Raw genomic sequence first — 19,769 nt, forward strand, 5'->3', positions numbered from 1 at the left:
TACTGTTCTGTCCACTTCCCCACCAAACATATAGCGAATTAAGGTTTGCAGAGCATATTATGCTATGCTGTTACATCTTCAACTAAATGATATATCAAATAAAAAGCTAAATAAAAAATTAGAAGTTTTGACTTTGATTTTTGGCAAAGTTCTTGACCTTAATAAAAGGATGGCTAGTGGGCATCTAGAAAAAGAAGCAACATCAAGAACAGATCATATTAGGCTAACCTCTATTTTTTTTTATAGAGTTAAGAGGCTGGTAATTAATTTTTGTAAACATGTACAATGTCCAAATTGAGAAAGCAGAAAAATAGGTAACTTAAGTAAAATAATTTTAGAAAGAGAAACTAAATAGGTTATTATTGAGTGGAAAAAAGGCAGCAGGATTATATGGAATTACAAATGAATTGCATTAAACATTTAAAGAGCAAATAATCTCTACATTATATAGACAGTTTTCAAAAATATATGGTATTCTACCTAACTCTTTCTGCAAGGCAGATATGGTTTTGATACCTAAACTGTCAAAGATAAGCTAGCATTTTATATTGCACTTTAAGGTTTTCAAAATACCTTACAAATATCATCTCATTTTATTCTTACAATTTTGATAGGTACATGCTATTACTATCCCCATTTAACAGATGAGGAAACTGAAGCAGAGTTTAGGCAACTTGCCTGAAATTACATGGCTAAGTGTCTGAGAATGGTTTTGAACTAGGCCTTCTGGACTCTCATCTAGTGCTCAATTAACTGTACCAATAAAGAAAACATAAATAAATATCATTAGTGACTATTATTAGTAATTAGTAGATCCGTGATCTCATCTATGTGGCTACTTTTTCCCACAGTGCAGACTTCAGCTCACCTGTGCCTGCTAATCCTGTGTAATTCTTGTCCTTATTCTCCTATAGAGTTTGCACAGAGCAACTATTTAGTCTGTGAGAGGACTTCTTTCAATATCTTTAAACATTTTGTGATTATCAGGGCAATATTTGGGCTATCTATTTGCTAAACCTTGGATTCATCACATGTCTTGCTCACCTCATTTTCTCAATGATATTCCTTATTCTATTTCTTGTAAATATACTTAAGCCTCATATCTGTCAGGCATGTCTTCTTTACTCCTCAATCCCTTGAAATTTTGAAATCAAAGAAATTTTGGTGTTTTGAGATTCACAGGTATATTGCATTGCTGGGAGAACTTTTATATTAAAAAGATGGGCCTTTGTATAGGAAGCAACTTGTGATAATTAAAACACTACAAAGTTTCCCGGATGCTATCTAGCCTTTTTCGTTCCCATTGAATTCTTGAACTAATCCATTGTCCTCCTTCATTATATGTCCCACAAGTATAAAGGTACTAACTTTGTGGGTTAGCCTCTAAATACATGTCATAGTCTGGACAATAAGCATTTTTCATCCATTTAGTTTTTCCTGGTTTGGGATATGTCAATATCCTGAGGGTGACCCCATGCTACTCAAGGATATGATGAAGTCAGCACAGTTTCTTCTGCTAATAAGAATGTCTAGAGTACCTCATTATCCCCAGGGAATTCCTCTTTTCCTTAGACCTTGCACAGTACATCCTCTTTGATGGTATTGAACATCTCTGGCAAACATATATCTCTATTTTTTTAGTACAAATAATATTTTTGCTTAACATTGATAATCAGGTGTCTTTTTACAGAATTATCTGTGTTGTACTTATCAGATAATCTCACATGCTTTTATCATATGCAAGAGAGATTTCTGTTACTCTGTTGAGTCAAATACCTTTTTATTCATTTGCTCAGGTAATGAACAATCAGTTAACAGCTATAAACATAAAATAAACATTCTCTGTTCTCTGCACCTTTTAGTATGACAACAAAAATTTAGCTCCTTGTAGGGAATCATTTGTGAAGCTCTTCTTGTTCATTTTTCGTATTTTCATTTAGGATACTCTAAATTCAAAGGTAGATCATTTTAATAAGGATTACAGCCAGATGGCACAGTAAGTAGAATGCTGGGCCTGGTGTCAGGAAGCTCTGAGTTCTAATTCAATCTCAGACACTCACCTGTGACCCTGGGCAAATCATTTAACTTCTGTTTGCTTTAATCTACTGGAGAAGGAAATGGCAAACCACTCCAGTATCCTTGCCAAGAAAACCCCAAATGGGGTCATGAAGAGTTGGACTTGACTGAATGACTGAATAACAACAAATGATACTGGTTGGGAGTTATTGAGATTTTCTCTTGCTTTTTTTGGTGACTTTTCTGTTCTTTTAGTATCTTCTTTTCCCTGAGTAATCTTTTATAGTAATGCCTAAGTGCTTTCAAGATTTTGTTGCCTCCAGCATAGATTTCCTCGTTACTTGACTTGTTTCAGCTGCTCTTTCCAGTTTCATCTTCTTAAGTGCCATTTCTACTTCAAATATCTCATTAGGGACTGAAGTGTTAGTCTTCAAATGTATTTGTTAGTCTCCTTTTCTCAAAATATCTTTTCCCCCTATCCTCCATCCCATCCCTCCTCCATTTATCTGCCCAAGAGATTTTTACTAAATCACAAGTCTGACTACGTCATCTTCAATCAAAAACTCCACTGGCTTCCTGTTGCCACTGGGATGAAATAGAAACTATTTGGCATTTAAAGCCCTTCACAACCTGGCCTCAATTCCAGCCCAATCATAAATTTCATCAATCAATCAGCAAATATTTATTAAGCACCTACTGTGTGCCAGGCACTGGATATAGAGGACAAAATAGAAATACAAAATAGAAGACAAAATTATACCCCTTTTTTCAGATAGATAGTCCAGACAAGAACATCTCCTTTCATTCAAATATAGTCAAACCACAGTGGCCTTACTGCTGTTCTTTATCCATGATCCTGAATCTTCATCTCTGTGCCTTTGTACTGTTTATCTCTCTTGCCCAGAATGTATTTCTTCCATTCTTCTGCCCCTTTTAATATTCAGCTGGTATTTCAGCTTCTACATGAAGACTTTCCTGATGGTCCCAGCTCCCAGTGCCCTCCCTCCCAAAATTATTTTGTATGTAATCTGTATGTATTTATTCATGTACATATTGTTTTCCCCAATAGAATAGAAATTTGTTGAAACCAGGGATTATCACATTTTTGTCTTTATATCCTCAGTGATAAGAACAGAACCTTGCACTTAGTGGTGCTTCATGAATGGTTATTGATTGATCTGGTATTGATGATAATAATAAATAGTTGAAGAAATATTGATAGATTGTGCCATTTTATGTTAATTTGTTGTGTTCTTGCCAGTGTCATCTATAAATACATTGGAATTATATGACTTAATTGGGACTCCTACCAAGCTTTCTTTGGATTATTTCTCATAATCTTCTGTCAGCCTTTTCCAGAGTTTTATAAAGTTTTAAAGTTCTAAAGCATTGTTGCCCTTGGCTTCATTAAATCTTCTTCCTCAGTTCTCATTGTCAGCCTTTAAATTTTTATACAGTTAAAATTACTACCTTTTTGTGAAGTAAAACAAAAAAACATTTATTAAGAATTCATTATGTACCAGGCACCATGGTAAGCACTGGGTATGCAAGCAGACAAAGTGAAAGCTCACCAATCAGAGCCTTGGTTCTAAAGTGAACCTTATTTTATCCTTCTCTCCCTGGCTCCTGCCCCTAATTGAACCTTTCCTTGTGATAAAGAAAAACAGCTAAGCTACCAGTCTGTGTGTCCTAGTAGTCTCGTGCCTCTTTGTCATGAAGGAGTGAGTATGTTTGATCTGTTGCATTTATATTTTTTCACTTCTCAAATCTGTTTTATGTTTTCCAATATATATTTTGTCATTTAACCCTTTATCCACCTTCATTATATGTTGACTTGTTTTGAAGGAGCTTGTTGGGTTATTTTTAGAATTTTTCTACCTCTTCATTTTCTGTAGTTAATGTTGGTAAAGCTGCAATGAATGATCTTCATAGTGGCCTTTTTGTTTATGTTTACTGACTGGTTTCTTTTCTTATCATGTGTAAGGTAGCCTGGCATAGAGAGAAGGCTAGTCTTAGAAACAGGAAGACCTAGGTTCAAGTCCTGCCTTTCGAATATACCGGGTGTGTGTGTGTATGTGTATGTGTGTGTGTGTGTGTAAATACATGTGTATATATAAACACATATGTGTATGTGTAAATTGCACAGGCAATTTAAATGATTATCAATCAGTCAGAAAAATGAATATGATTATACAATAATACCCATGGGCAAAAACAGCTGTGCCACTTGATGAAACTTTTTAGTGCCTACTGCATAAATATTAATTTAATTTATGTTGGTTGTAATTTTTTGTTGTTGTTTGTATAATGATTGCCTATTAAGTGTATTTTTTTATATCAGGTGCTAATGTCAATTGTCAGGCTATGGACAAAGCTACTCCATTATTCATTGCTGCACAAGAGGGCCATATAAACTGTGTGGAGCTTTTACTTTCTAAAGGGGCAGATCCCAATCTTTATTGTAATGAGGACAAATGGCAGTTACCTATTCATGCAGCTGCACAAATGGGTCATATAAGGTAGGTACTCAAAAAGACTAGTGAAAGTCTCATCATTAAACATTAATAAAGAGTGAACATTTTTTCCAGTAGTAAAAGAGAGACAGAAAACAGATGTTTGACTGTAAGGTCATGATTTGTTATATTTTAACATGACATAATTTACCATGGATGATCAGCTTATTAGCAATATAACACTAGTTGCCTAGTGTTATAGTTGGAAAAGGTTTTGGTAGGATGTTGCACCCTCTGATCATAGTCAAAGTAGGAAATCTTCTAAGAGTATGATTGTGTATTAGCATGTGTAAAAGTTTGTGAAGTAATGGGGCAGTAGTAGTTAGCTTGAAACAAATTAAAGACTTTGGTTTTCTGCAAAATCGCAAAAATTCCAGCACTGAATAATTTTGAATTACATATTTCAAAGACCCTTTGATTTATCATTGCAAGATTGAAAGTCTTTTATGATTAATGTTAGTAATAATATAAATCCAGTTATACTAAAGCTTTCACTTCATAGTTTTGCAGATTCATCTCTTGGGGATTCCCACATATTCCCTCTCTCTGCTTAAAATTTGGTTATATTGGCACCAGCAGTATTGTATAATAGCCATTGCAAGCAGGAAGGCAGGTTTGACTGGGAAAAAGAGATTAATATGCTTTTCTAAAACAAAAAAAATTAGAAAAGTTAAATAGCATTAAGCTAATACTGTATTTAAATATGACTCAAGAGCACACTTTAAAAATAATCTGTTATATTTATAGGAACCTGAGTCTGAATTTGATATATTTCTCATTCTTTTAAAAATATTTAATTTATTTTAATTTTAAGTTCCAAATTCTTTCTTTTCTTCCCTTACCTTTTGAGAAGGCAAGAAAAACAAAACCTATTACAGGTGTGTATAGTCATGCAAAACAGATTTCTACATTAACCATGTCCAAAAAGAGAAGAAAATGTATTTCAGTCTTCATTCTGAGTCCCATCAGCTTTCCATCTAGAGATAGATAGCATATTTCATCATGAGTCCTTTGCAATTGTGGTTGGTCATTGTGTTAATCAGAATTACTAAGTCTTTCAAAGTTGATTGTCTTTACAATATGGTTGACATTGTATAAATTGTTCTGCAAGTTCTGCTCACTTCACATCACATTAGTTCATACAAGTCTTCCTAGGTTTTTCTGAGACCATTCCTTTCATCAATTCTCTTAGCACAATAACATTCTATCATATTCATATGTTAAGCCATTCCCTAATTTATGGGTATCTCCTCAGCTTTGAATTCTTTGCCACCACAAAAAGAGCTGCTATAACTATTTTTGTACAAATGGGTCCTTTTCCTTTTTAGGATAGAGACCTAGCCCTGTATAGTATAGATCACTCTTTAAGGTATAAACCTAGCAGCAGTATTGCTGGGTCAAAGGCTTTTAATAACCTTTTTTTTTTTTTTTAAAGGCAATTGGGGTTAAGTGACTTGCCTAGGGTCACACATCTAGTAAGCTTCAAGTGTTTGGTCTGAGGCCAGATTTGAACTCAGGTCCTTCTGACTTCAGGGCCAGTGCTCTATCCACTGCACCACCTAGCTGCCCCTTAATAATCTTTTAATAACCCTTTGGGTATAGTTCCAAATTGCTTTCCAGATTGATTGGTTGGGTCAGTTCATAGCTCTACCAGTAACTCTACCAGTACATTAAAATACCTGTTTTCTCCTAGCTCCCCAGCCTCTATCATTTCTGTTTTTATCTCAACTTAGCCAAATCATACATTAGAGGGAGTATGTCAGAATTGTTTTAATTTGTATTTCTCTAATTATTAGTGATTTAGAACCTTCTTTCTTATGACTATTGATAGCTTGGATTTCTTCCTCTGAAAACTGCTTGTTTATATCCTTTGATCATTTATCAAGTGGGGAAAGGCTCTTATTTGTATAAATTTGATTGAGTTCCCTGTATATTTTTCAATTATTCATTTTTACTTGTTAGTTTATTCTAACATTTGTTTTTCTAATTAAGTTTGAATCTTAGACTAGTATCAGAACTCTCCTGGCTTTTGTCCTCAACTCTTGTGATGAATTCTGGGCTTAAGAAATAATTTTTCTGTGAGATTTTATCTTTCACATCCTGTTTTTGAATTAGTTTTCCCACTGAATTTCAGGTTCTGCTAAGTATTTCCTGCCATCCTCCTTTTACATGGAAGAAACAAAGAGAAAATCATATTTGTGTTTTGCCTCTCAGAGGGGGTATCTTACTTTTATTGTATCTCAGCTGTTTTTTTGCTTCTCGTTGTTTAGTGAAAATTTTAGATTTCCATAAAGTGTAGGGTTTTTCATTAATAATTGTCTCAGGCATTGACTTGTTTCTAAACTTTAACAGAACTTAAAGACTATATCCCTTGCATAGGATGGAAGAATTTGAATAATAAAAATGGGCAGAAATTTTGAACTGAGAATAAATTGATTTCATTTCATCAATAATTATTTTTCTATGATGAAAATAAAAACTGCCCCTTACTAATTATCACTAATTTAAAAGCATTTACTAATTCAGAAATACAACTTTGTTTGGTACTTGTAAGAGTAAAAAGGAGTTTTAAGCTTAATAGCATGTTAATACTTAGCTATTGTTGTGATATTTTAAGTTATTTCCTAGAACTTTAGATCAAAGATTTGACTCAAAATGTGTTTTTAATTTTTGAGCAGGAGATGCTAGTGAAAAAGACTTAAAATACTGCCCTTAAAAGTAAATTATAATTAATTAGATTTGGTTTAAGATATACATATAAACCTTTGTGTAAAATAGATGTATATACTTTTTGAGTAAATGGATATCTTTCATCATAAAATGGAACCTTAGGTCATTAGAGCAGGAAGGGAATCTAAGAGATTATTTGGTAATTTTACAAGTAAGGAAATTGAGATAACCAAAGAATTTTAAGTGATTTTTCCAATATTACATGACTACTAAGTAATAGAGTTACTGTATACAGTGAGGGATGAAGGATGATGCTACTGGTAACATGTGTTAGAAAAATACCAATTTACCCTACTTGTGATTTAAAATGTGCATGAATTCATATATTTGCAGAATCTTGGACTTGCTAATACCAATTACTGATAGAATTTGTGACACTGGTCTGGACAAAGTGAGTCCTGTATACTCAGCAGTGTTTGAAGGTCATGAAGACTGCCTAGAAATGTTACTTAAAAATGGCTACAGTCCAGATGCCCAACCAGGTCTAGTCTTTGGATGCAGTTCTCCCATGTGCATGGTCTTCCAAAGGGAGTATGTATATTTGATACTTTTCCCCCTTATTTTTCTGTGCTGAGTTGTGTTCCAAAGTTATTTTCTTGCTTTCATGATAAAGTTTAATTTTGTTGTTAATAACTAAATTGTAAAGTGATCTTTCCATGAAGCATTTATCTCTTTAAGGCTATACAGATGATAACAGTAGGATAACATGCTCAATTCCTACTTTAGATTTGGTTATAGTTTTAATATAGCTTCACTATTAAACTTTAAAAACACTTCTATTATGTTAAAGTAGCTTTAGGTGCTTTTTGTCTGATTTCCTTGTTCTTTAAGACATTACAGAAATTTAAATAGGATTTTTACCAAGTATATTCAGAGGCAGTTACTATGTTAAGGGTCTTTTCTCATGTAAGGGTTATTTTTACAGTGTAATTTCATAAATTTGGAAGAAAGCTTTGTAAGTGCTAAGAATTTTTTCAGCAATAAAAAGGATTTTTTATTGAAACTTCTATATAGCATACTCTTATACTATTGCAGTTAATTTTTTTTTAAATTCTCTTTCACAAAATTTGTTTTGATAGTTTACCTTAACTTGAGGCACACAAGTACATTAAATATTTGACTATATATTAAATATTTAAACTAAAGTTTTGATTGGCCTTTGGCAAGTATTTGTCTGTGAAGCTGGCTACTGTATGATGATAGTATTAAAACCAAAGACTTGTAAGAATGTAAGAAATGTTATTCTTGTTCTGACTTATATCTCCTCTGATCTTTGAAAGTGGCATCAAGTGATGGCTCGTTACTGAAAGATCAGCTACCAAATGACTTTTTTTTTGGGTGGGTGGGGTGGAGGAGGGAGTGACAACATTGTAAGAAGACTACTAAGGCAACAATTCCCAAACTTTTTACTCTCAAGATCCCTTTATACTTTGATAAACTCAAATAGCTCTTATTTATGTGGGTTCTTTCTATCAGTATTTCCTGTATTAGAAATTAAAAATGATAAATTAAAAATATTTTTATTTATCCACTTAAAAATAACAATAACAGACTCATTATGTGAGTTAGTCCTAACTAACATTTATTAAGTGTTTTGTGTATTCTTGGCACTGTGCTAAGTGCCAGGAATACAAGAAAGTGGAAAAAAAAACTGGTCTCTGCCCTCAAGGAGTTCACAGTCTAATGGGGAAAACAATATGCAAATTACTATGTAAAAACAAACTGTATACAGGGTTAATTGAGGGTAATCTCAGAGGGAGGGCACTAAGTTTAAGGAGGACTGGGAAAGGCTTCTTGTAGAAGGTGAGATTTTTGCTGAGATTTGAAGGAAGCCAGGGAAGCCAGGAGATGCGGAGGGAGAAAATCCCAGATATAGAAGACATATGAAATGAAAAATGCGTAGAGTTGGGAGATTCGGTGTCATGTGTGAGGAACAGCAAGGAGGCCAGTGTCACTTGATCTGAGTATGTGAGTAGTTGTAACATATTATAAGACTGGAAAAGTAGGAATGGGCCAGGTGATAAAAGATTTTAAAGACCAAATAGAGGATTTATATTTGATCTCAGAGGCAATAAGGAGTCACTGGAGTTTATTGAATGGTGAGAGTAATATAGTTAAACTTGCTTTTTAAGAAGATATTAACATATGTAACTTTTTTATGAAGAATAACTTCTTTCCAAAACAAAACCAAAAAATTAGTGAGAGTAGCATTTTTTTTTAACATTTTTACGAATTTCTTTAATGTCCAGTTTAGAGGAAGAAAGCTGGATTCCTATTTGTTTCTACATTCAGTTTCTTGTGATATGTTTTTTGATTGATATATATGAAAAAAATTCTGACCTCACATAGATATGTAGTTGGAAAAAGGGAAGAGTGTTTTTATGTCCTTTTTAGGTGATTGTGGATATTCTTCTTTGATAGAACTCCAAAACTTGCAAGTAGTTTCTTAAAGGTTAGTTGCAATGTAGACTCTGAAACCATATCATCGAACTTTTTGTGCTCTGCATTGGTCTATTTTGCCCTTTGACTGAATCTTTTATCATGCGTGACTTTGTAGCATCATGCATTGTCATTTGGAAAATAGTGGGTGGGTCACTGAATTATGCAGATCTTCCAAGTATTGGCACATTTCATTTTATAATATCAATAAATCAGATTCATTAATATCATCATTGATCTTAACAGAAGAGTCTTTAATCATTGGGAAACTGTCAAGCTCACAGTGGCAGATACAAGTTTTCCAAAACTCTGATTTTCTCTCAGAAGCTCAAATTTTAATGCTGTCTGTTGTTTTCCTTCAACTCACTTTGTTCATTTTCAAGAAAATGCCTGCCGGATGGCGGAGTGAAAGCAGTGACTTGCTTGAGCTCTCCCCCAAACCCCTCCAAATCCCTGTAAAAGAAAATGCCTGCCAAATCTCCAAAAATGAATAATTCTCGTTTGTCAGTCATTTTTCCAAGTAAATATGGTGTTCGTGAAGAGCAGTCAGTTCAGCTCACAACCCAAACAGTTACCCACATGCTTTCCCTGAGAATCCTCAGACCTTAGGAGGCAGCAGAGGTGCTTTTGGTGAGCTTCCTGTTTTATTTTTTTTAAAAAAAAGATTCTTATTGAGGGTTGATATTTGATTAAATTAGTAATTTTTATTAATTCATCAAGGACCTTTTACCTGAGAATGTTTCACTTAGAAACTGGCACTTTGAATATTTCAGCCCCACGTGTGTTTGTTGTTAAGCGTTCATGTAAAAGAAGATCTTTAGTTAGTTCTAATACCTGATGAATACGAGCAAAACAGCATGGCCAGCTATGTCTGTAGATTCTTCCATTAGTCAGGTAAAGTTCAGTTCTGTAGATGAGATATTCATTCAGTCTTAATGTTTGCAGCTCAATTTTTAATTCTCAGATCATGTAGCCTTTGGAAAACCCCCCTGTATACTTGTGGGAGAATGAGAGTTAAAAAAAAAAGGCAAATAACATCATAGTATTATTATAAAAATAGTTTTGCCTTTGCAGAGCTTCTGAAAGGTCCTGGGAACCCCCAGGGAACTGCAGAAACTTTTGAGAACTGCTATATACTAAAGCATAGAAAGGCAATTTTCATTTCTGAGATTTGATCCCGAACTTTGCTATTTATTAGCTCTGTTACCTTGGACAAGTCACTTAATCCCTCTTTATATGTTTGTAAAGTGATGGATCTAGACTTGGTGACTTAAGGTCCCTTCTAGTTCTAAATCTCTGCTCCTTTGTTAAATAGCACACGTTCAAGCACAGTTCCCTGGAACACCATACTGGAGACTTCTTTTTTAGTTGTTATTAAACCGTTATTGACTGCTCATAGACTCTGAGCATACAGCCAGGTCTTGACTCCACCTAATCATAATTCTATCTCATATTTCTCTATCTTTTCCACAAGAATAGCATGAAAAGCTTTTCTCCAGTATTTGCTAAAATCCAGGTAAAATATGTCTACAGAATCCCCCATGCCTAACTTTAATTATCCTATCAAAAAAGGACATAAAGTTCATCTGAAATGGTCTTTTCTTGATGGAGCCATGCTGCCTTGTTATGATTACTACTTCCTTTTCTATAAATTTACTCGCCATCACTCTAACATGGTGAACTAGAATTTTATTAGGAATTGAAGTTAAGCTCTGTAGTTTGCAAACTCTGTAGTTTTCCCTCCTCTGAAAATCAGGACACTTGTACTTCAGTCCTATGGTACTTCGTTTCATTTTCTGTGATCTTTAGAAGCTCACTAGTCATCATGACTCAGCAGTCTCATCTGTCCATTCTTCGGAGGCAATGAGGTGTTCTCTTATGATCACCCTATTTATAGTGGATATCAACTATTTATTAACCTTTTTTGTTCTTTTTTTTTTTTTCAGTTCAAAAACTAATTCTCCAAAATTAAGAATCAATTAGCTCTGCATTCACTCATGGTTTTTTATCATCCCAAGCAGTAGTCTTATCCCTTCTTTGATCCTTCATCTTTTCTTAGTATTGTTTAAAAAACCCTTTTTGTTGTCTTTAGCTTTCTTTGTTCGTCTCAACTCATTCAAAGCTTTAGCATTCCTGACACTATTTGTTCAGGACCATGCCATTCTTTTATTATTCATCTTCTTTTATCCTTGCTTCTATGTTCTAAATTTTGGGATAGGGCTTGGAGTTGTGATTTCATGATATAGGGGAGAAGTCAGCAGATTATGGTCCTATGTTTTTTATGACCCCTGAGCTAAAAATGGTTTTTACATTTTAAAATAAGGTCTTATTGCTTTTTAAAAGGTAAAACCATAATTAGCTTATGGGCCATACAAAAATAGGGGTGGGCCAAATAAGTGTAGTTTGCTGACTCTTGGTAAGAAACTCCCAAATGAGGAAAATCTGTCTACCTCTCTTGTTGTCTTCCTTGCAACTTGTAGTCTTAAGAGAGTTGGTCTAGAGTACTGAGAAATTGTGACTGCTCAGGGTCACGTAGCTTTTGAGTGTGTGTGTGTGTGTGTGTGTGTGTGTATGTGTGTGTTTTAAAATCTAGGCTATTTTTGTGAAGTTGTTTTTTTTTTTTTTAAACATCCCTACCATATCTTTAGGCAGCTTCCCTTTTTGATTCCCCCACTGGAATTGATCCTCTTTGTGTCTTCAGAATTTCATTTTTGAGAGAGCTTTCCATCTCTCCTGAGCTGATTTCTCTTGTAAAAATCCTTGAGATCCTACCCATCATTCCTCTGAACTTTTTGAAGTGTGTTCTCTCAAATCTGGGTTATATGACTCTTCCCAGATTTGTGTTTTTTCTCTGTGTGTGTGTGTGTGTATGTGTATGTGTATATGTATACATATATATATATATATCTGTATTTATATTTGTATGTATGTGTTTTCTCTGAATATGGAGTGGTCAGCACCCCTCTAAAGTTCCCATAATTTCCACCATAGTGTCTTTTGTTGGTGACAGATCCCAAATATTCTCGCTTTGTTGGTTTTGACACCTTTTGAAGGATGAAGTTATTATTAAGGCAACTAAATTATTGGCTGCTCTGCTCTTGGCAGAGAGAGCTTCAGAATGTGTCTGGATGATTTGGAGTCCCCCATTAGTACTATCTCATGCATTTGTGCTAGCCATGTAATTTGTTTCCCAAACTTTATTTTTACCTCCATTGATCTTCATCCATACTTCTCTATTATACCTATGCTAGTCTAGAGTTCCTGGATTTTCTCACAAGAATGATTCCTTAATATACAATGATTACCTCCTTCCCTGCTCTCTACCCTGCCTCATTCTAGCTGTCCTGTTCCTTTTGAATAACTTGTGTTCCAGCCAAATTGACCTACGTGATGTTCTTTGGATATAACATTCTATCTCTTGCACGCATGGCTTTCCACAGGTTTTCACTCCAGGAATGCTGTACCTTCTCATTTTTGCTTTTTGCAACTTCTCTCTCACTGCAAGGCTGAGCCCAATTGCTATCTCCTCTGAAACACCTTTCCTGGTTCCCCTAGTTGCTAGTTCCTCCCTCCCTAACTTAGGTTTGTATGTGTTGTATCCACCCAGTAGAATGTGAGCTCCTTGAGGGCAGAGGTTATTTTGTTTTTGTCTTTGTATTCCCAGTGCTTATTCCATCTCCAATAAGCATAGTGCTTAATCAATGCTTGTTGAATTAAATTGTTGAATATTCCAGGCATGAATCTTAGTGATTTGTATGAGGTAAGATTTGCCTCCTTGAGTTAGAATCTCTATTTTTAATAATAATCGTAATTGCTAGCATTTCTATAGTGCCTTCTATGTGCCAGGCACTATGCTAAGCACTTTACTGATATCTCATTTGATTCTCTAGTTTCCTCCCCATATGAAACTTACCCATCTAATTAATTTAATTTGCCTAGGATTAATATTCTAAAAGATGTCTCCTGAGTATCCCTATGAAATGAGCAGCACCTGAAGCAATGGCTTTAACCTCTTTTTTAAAAAAATACTTTGAAACATAAAGAGAAATTGTATCTTCCCCACAACGTACAGATTTGTAGCCAGTGATTAATGTCCTTGCAGCCAGACATTAGCAGGTACAATGACATGACGGCAATTTCTTAAGTGAACAGATGAGCCAACTCAATTGGGAGTTTTTTTTTTTTTAAATGAGTCTTACAAGTGGAGTTGGTTAAGAAGGAAGTTAAAACTTTTTCAGAATTGTTTAACCTTCTGCTGAAGACTGTGGCTGAATGTGGCCACAGAATTGAACTCGGGCAGAGCTTGTCAAATTATTTCATCTATCTTTTCAACCAGTACTGACCATATGCCTCCCACCTACCCCCCCAAAAAAAGAAAACAAAAAATAAACAAACCCAGAAAAGATGGGTTTTATTTTACCATAGTGTTGTGTGATAGATATTGCCTGTTAATGTTTGATTTTTGGTTTTGGTTCAATTAAACATTTATTAAGTAGCTGCTATGTCTGAGGCATTATGCTAGATGTTGGTGATATAAAGACAAAAATGAAGTAGTCCCTGCCTTCATGGTGTTTTCTCCTTTTTTTACTTTCTAACATACACACACAAGTAAATAATTAAAAAGCAATTTCTATTTTCTTAAATTACCATATTTCACCACATAATTGTCACACCATGTTTTTCAGTCCAAAATTGGTTTGTAACCTTTCATCGAATAATATTGCATAGTATAATTCTGTTCCTCATGCCACTTAAAGGGTAAACAGAGCAGCAAAGTATTCACCAGTGGCATATGGATATGTATTTATCTCTCCTGCATTGCTAGCAGCGAGCTTAGAGTTCTCAGCTCACACGCGTTGTCAGTATTCAATTTTGACATATATTTACAAGTATTCCATGCATCCTAATCTTGCACCAAAGATAGTTTAGTAATAAATGATTTTTAAGTAATACCAGCACGCTTTTTAAAAAAAGCTTCACATAATGGTTGCACCCCACTTTTTGGCAAAAATTGGCATAAAATCTGTGATGATTATGTGTGAAGTATGGTATTTTAAAAAAAGTTCTAATTTTTCTGCTTTCTATTTTTCTTACTTTCTAACATACATGCAAATAACTAAAAAACAGTTTCTACCTTTAAAATATTTTAATTATTTGTAAAAATTTTAATTTTTCTGCTTTCTAAAAATTAATTCTTTAAAATTATTTTTAAAAAATTTAACTTTTTGGGCACAGCTAGGTGGTGCAGTGGATAGAGCTCCAGCCTTGGTGTCAGGAGGACCTGAGTTCAAATTTGACCTCAGACACTTGACACTTGCTAACTATATGACCCTGGGCAAGTCACTTAACCCTGATTGTCTCACTAAAAAACAAACAAACAAAAAAATATTTAACTTTTCACAACTCCAAAAGACTCACAATGGAAAATGCTATCTACACCCAAAGAAAGAACTATGGAGTCTGAATGCATATAGAAGCCTAAACTTATATTTGGTCTCCTTTTCTTTAGTTTTTTTGTTTTATTGCTTCATTCTCCTGGTTCCTTCCATCAGTTTTAATTCTTTTTTATATCATGACTAATGGGAAAATATACTTAATATGAATGTATAAGTAGAGCCTATATCACATTGTACACCATCTTGGGGAGGGGGGAGGAGGAGAGGAGAAAATTCAAAACTCAAAATCTTATGGAAGTGAATGTTGAAAACTAAAAATAAATAAATTACTAAAAAAAACAATAAAAAATTTAACTTTTCTAAGAATTTCTAATATGCATACCAGTAAAGTTACTAAAAAGCAATTTCAGGAGATTTGGTGGTGTGAGATCAGATGTCCTGTATGGGGAGCAGCTGAAAGTTATTTAAGCAATTTTTCATTTAATATAGCTTATTGAATGACCAGCATTATGCATTTCAGCAGCATTTTGGTATATGACTGGTTAATTGAGTATTGCATTCAGTTCGTTTCACAAAGCTTTTATTGAGTGCCTACTATGTGCCAGACACTGCACTAGGCCCTGGGGGTTCAATCAAAACAACCTTTTTAACATAAAATACTGAAGATCATGGAATGGAAACATCTCACTCTGGGGAATCACAGCACTTGGGTCCCTATGTTAGCTGTGCCACAGATGATGATGTCCTTCACGCTGCTAGACTTGAGTTTCCTCATCTGTAAAAGGGAAGGGTTTTGACTAGGGAAGGGGATAAGCATTTATATAGAATCTAATAAGTGCCAGGCACCATACTAAATCGTTTACAATTATTATCTCTTTTGGTCTTCACAACAATCCTGAGAGGTAGGTGTTTTTATTATACCCATTTTACAGTTAGGGGAACTGAGGCAAACAGAGATTAAGGACTTGCTCAGGGTCACACAGCTAGTAAGTATCCGAGGCCAATTTTGAACTCAGGTCTTCCTGACTCCAGTCTCAGCGCTTTATCCACACCACCACCTAGCTGACTAAATAATTCTAAGCCCTATATTTTGTGCTCCATCCAAAATGACCATTTTGCCCTTTTTCTGTTTCTCCTTTTCAAAAAAACCTTGTTTTTTTAATATTGAATTTTTTTTTATTAAATAGGATTTATGTGGTTCCTCCCAAAATTCAATGCTGTCTCTTTGGGAATTATATCTTGGCCTCCCTGTGAAGTGGAAAATGTAGACACACATGGCAACATATAATTCTAAGAGCAAGATCTATTCATTGTTCCTTTTAAAAGCAAACAAACAGAAACCCAAGATTCTTCTCTTGCCTCGTTAGCCACGTTTTAATTTTATTGAGTATCTTGATCCTACTTATTCTCTGAACAGCTTATATTATTTTAGTCTCTTTTAGTGAGTTAATTTCATTCTCTCTATATGTAAAAGAAATACTCTTATATGAGTCCCTAGACTGATACTTCGTATATATGCTCTGCCTCAGCTTCACATGATTTGGGTGAATTGTTGATGTTCAGAATAATAACTAACTGTCCATTTCTGTCTATTATTTTGTAAAGGTTGAAGATGGCTGAAATTGATTTTTTAAAATTAAAATTTAGATGATACTTATTTTCCACTCTTGTAGGCAAAGGTTCATGTTATAAGAAGAAAACAGAACCTAAATCAGATCAGGAGTCTACCTCTGATTGCCAACTCTTATTTTTTCTGGAATTGGCTTGCTTTTCTTAGCATCTGTCTATTAAAGGGTTGGGTTTTTGTTTGTTTGTTTGTTTGTTTTTTGTGGAGAAAAGAAAGACTGAATACAAAATGATACAACTCCATGAGACAGTACAAGAATGATTATACTCTTTTTACAGAAAAACTGAAACTGAGAGTTTGGGTAATTTGTCCGTTATTATTAAAGTATTTAATTTAGGATTAATTGGAAAAGTTAATTCTGTAACTGACAATCCATCATCAATGATCTTGATTATGTTTCATAGGCCTTCAGTGGTATCATTTTAGTATGCCTGATGAGTGAAAATATGAATATTATAATGTATCGTCTGTCTGAGAAGCCATGTGTCAAAGTGGATACAGAGCTTATTTCAGAGTCTGGAAGATCTGGATCCAAGTCCTGCTTTTTACTCATACTGGCTCTGTAACCCTGACTATTCCCCTTGATTTATGAGTGTCCCAGGCAACTCTCTAAGACCATTAGTTGCAGAGAATGTGCCAATCTGCATTGGTAGAGTAAGTTACTGAGCAGGCACTCCCTATACTGATTAATTCACAGGTTCAGTTAAGGAAAAAAAATTGCCTAGTGTTTGTCTTTTGATTAATTTTGCTAATCTGAGTGTTTCATGAAATGATCAGCTTTCATGACATTTAAACGAAAGATATTTACAGTAGTTCATATAGCTGTGTAGTCAGTGCTACATTTCTGGTGTTGTAGTAAGTTGAACCTGAATATATGTTCCTATCACAGCTTTTAGAAAGGGTTAGTTAGTCTTATTAACCTTGCCATCAGAACATCAATCCTAGGTAGGGACAGTGTTGGATTTTGAAATAGGCTGCTGGTTTTGCTTTGCTGAAGTGCAAATGCCACTAGATGATCATTTAGATTAAATTTATTTCACTTCAGATAAAAGTGTTTTAGGAGGACCAAATAGTGAAGATATTTTCATTTATCATCTATTGCAACCCAGCCCTGTTCCTGTCAAGATATCCCTCTGATTATGCTTGTTATATAGTTTTTGCTTCTGTATTCAGAGTATTAGATAGTTGTAAATTACTTCAGGCATGAACTTATATTTTTTGTGGATTGCACATGTGCACGAAGGTATCTGATTAATAGCCAAAATCTGCTATGTCAGGTCTCCTATAACATATATAAGCTTTCTAGTGAATAGATGACTTGGATTTATTATATAGTTTTATTCCATGCCTATTAGAATATGTCTGCCATGATTGATTGACATATATTGCTTTAGCTCTGGGTAAGATGAGAACCTAGTTAATTGTATTCAGAATGGTTGATTTAGATAGGACAATTAGCATAGGTATATGATGATGAGTATTTAGAAGCCATATCTTATTGTAGGATTCTTTAAATGGAAAACTATATGTAATTAAGCAATGGCCACATTATCATTAATTTATACTAAATCCATTGAATTGTAAAATATTTCCCTTTAATAATTTCTCTGAGAATGATCAATAGTTAATGGTTTGGACAGTGTTATTTAATCTTTTAAATGAGGAAGAGCATAAATTGGAATTTTTGTGAAGTAGATATAAAAAATTTACATGGATTGGGTGGCTTTTTGAATATAACCATGGGGACTTAGCTGCCTAAAACACTGATTTAAAAGTTATATAAATAATTCTTAGGGTTATAATGTTTTATGTGACAGAACTTCAGTATTTTATATTTACTTTATCCACTCCAAGATTTTATGTATAAGAATTTAATTTTATCAGTCAGCACTGCGTTTTCTTTTTTAAAGTATTTGAATAATAAAATTAATTTAAAAATTAAAACTATAAATTTCTCCTTGGTTCCTAGATTGAAAGTTTTTTCTGCTTAGTTTTCCATTTTGAAAACTTCAAAAGTAAGGGAGAGACATTGACCTAGGATGTTGGTAAAGGGAACTGTAGTCTTTCAACTTTCCTACTACAAGCCAATTGACCTTTAGAGTTTAGAAATTTAATACATTATTCAATAATTAATGAGAGGATTAAAAAAGAGTAAGCTTGTTAAGAAAATACTTTATATTAAAGGAGAAAAAGCATAATCTTTATTGCAAAAGCTCATATAGTTAGAAGATTTAATTTGTTTTTGTCAGTGGTAGTTAGAATCCTTTTCTTTCCCCCAGGTGTTATTATTCTAACTAGATTATCTTCTTTTGTTATGGTGAAGTTCTAGGTACTTCGGAATGGTGGATATTTTTCTGAAATATGGAGTTCAACTAAATGAAATGCATTTGGCATACTGTCTGAAGTATGAGAAGTTTTCAATATTTCGGTACTTCTTGAAAAAAGGCTGCCCATTGGAAACATGGAACCATTTGTCTGAGTTTATAAAGCATGCAGTTAAAGCACAAGCAAAATACAAGGAATGGCTGCCATCTCTCCTATTAGCAGGATTTGACCCAGTCAATCTACTGTGCAGTTATTGGTAAGGAATAAGCAGGGGCCTCCTAGCCTTTGGGGAGGAACAGCATTTTCTTTCCCCAAAGCTTCAAGATCAGTTAATGTTGGGGCAATCTGATAAAAAAAGGGGGGAGGATGAATGACCAAGAGCCTCAATGAGATGCCTATGAAATTTGCGGGAGTGGGTGGTCTGTGGTGGCAGCTTTGGGCCATGGATTCCTTCCTTGGAAATGACTTCAGGAGAGGGCATAATGATTTGATCTACCATGATTGACCATTTAGAGATCCCTACCTTACAGTCTTACATTTTTGGTACTTAATAGGGGACAAATACCAATCTCTGAAGTGGTTGATCATTTACAGTAGATTGTTATAAGTATTCATTGTATGTAGTTATTCAGGGACTACTAAGATATTTAAGACTTTTTGCACCTACCCTAAATGACTTTTTGTGCTTTTGTAGTTATGATTCTTTTCTCTCTGTCAGCTGTC

The 19,769-nt window shown here is 34.2% G+C and overlaps 1 protein-coding gene across 4 annotated transcripts in view; it reads left to right on the forward strand.

Moving 5' to 3' along the window:
* ASB3 (ankyrin repeat and SOCS box containing 3) overlaps positions 1 to 19,769 on the forward strand; it is a 127,116-nt gene that overhangs the window by 88,731 nt on the left and 18,616 nt on the right. For 3 of the 4 annotated variants that reach the window (XM_027865069.1, XM_027865070.1, XM_027865072.1), the window contains 3 exons: positions 4,358 to 4,535; positions 7,593 to 7,790; positions 19,045 to 19,302. In XM_027865069.1, the coding sequence (XP_027720870.1) occupies positions 4,358 to 4,535; positions 7,593 to 7,790; positions 19,045 to 19,302 (634 nt within the window). The remainder of the gene's footprint in view (positions 1 to 4,357; positions 4,536 to 7,592; positions 7,791 to 19,044; positions 19,303 to 19,769) is intronic. The other variant, XM_027865071.1, reaches the window with a different exon arrangement.

Source organism: Vombatus ursinus, unplaced genomic scaffold (assembly GCF_900497805.2).
Source record: "Vombatus ursinus unplaced genomic scaffold, bare-nosed wombat genome assembly UNPS02014778.1, whole genome shotgun sequence".
Taxonomy (NCBI): Eukaryota; Metazoa; Chordata; class Mammalia; order Diprotodontia; family Vombatidae; genus Vombatus; species Vombatus ursinus.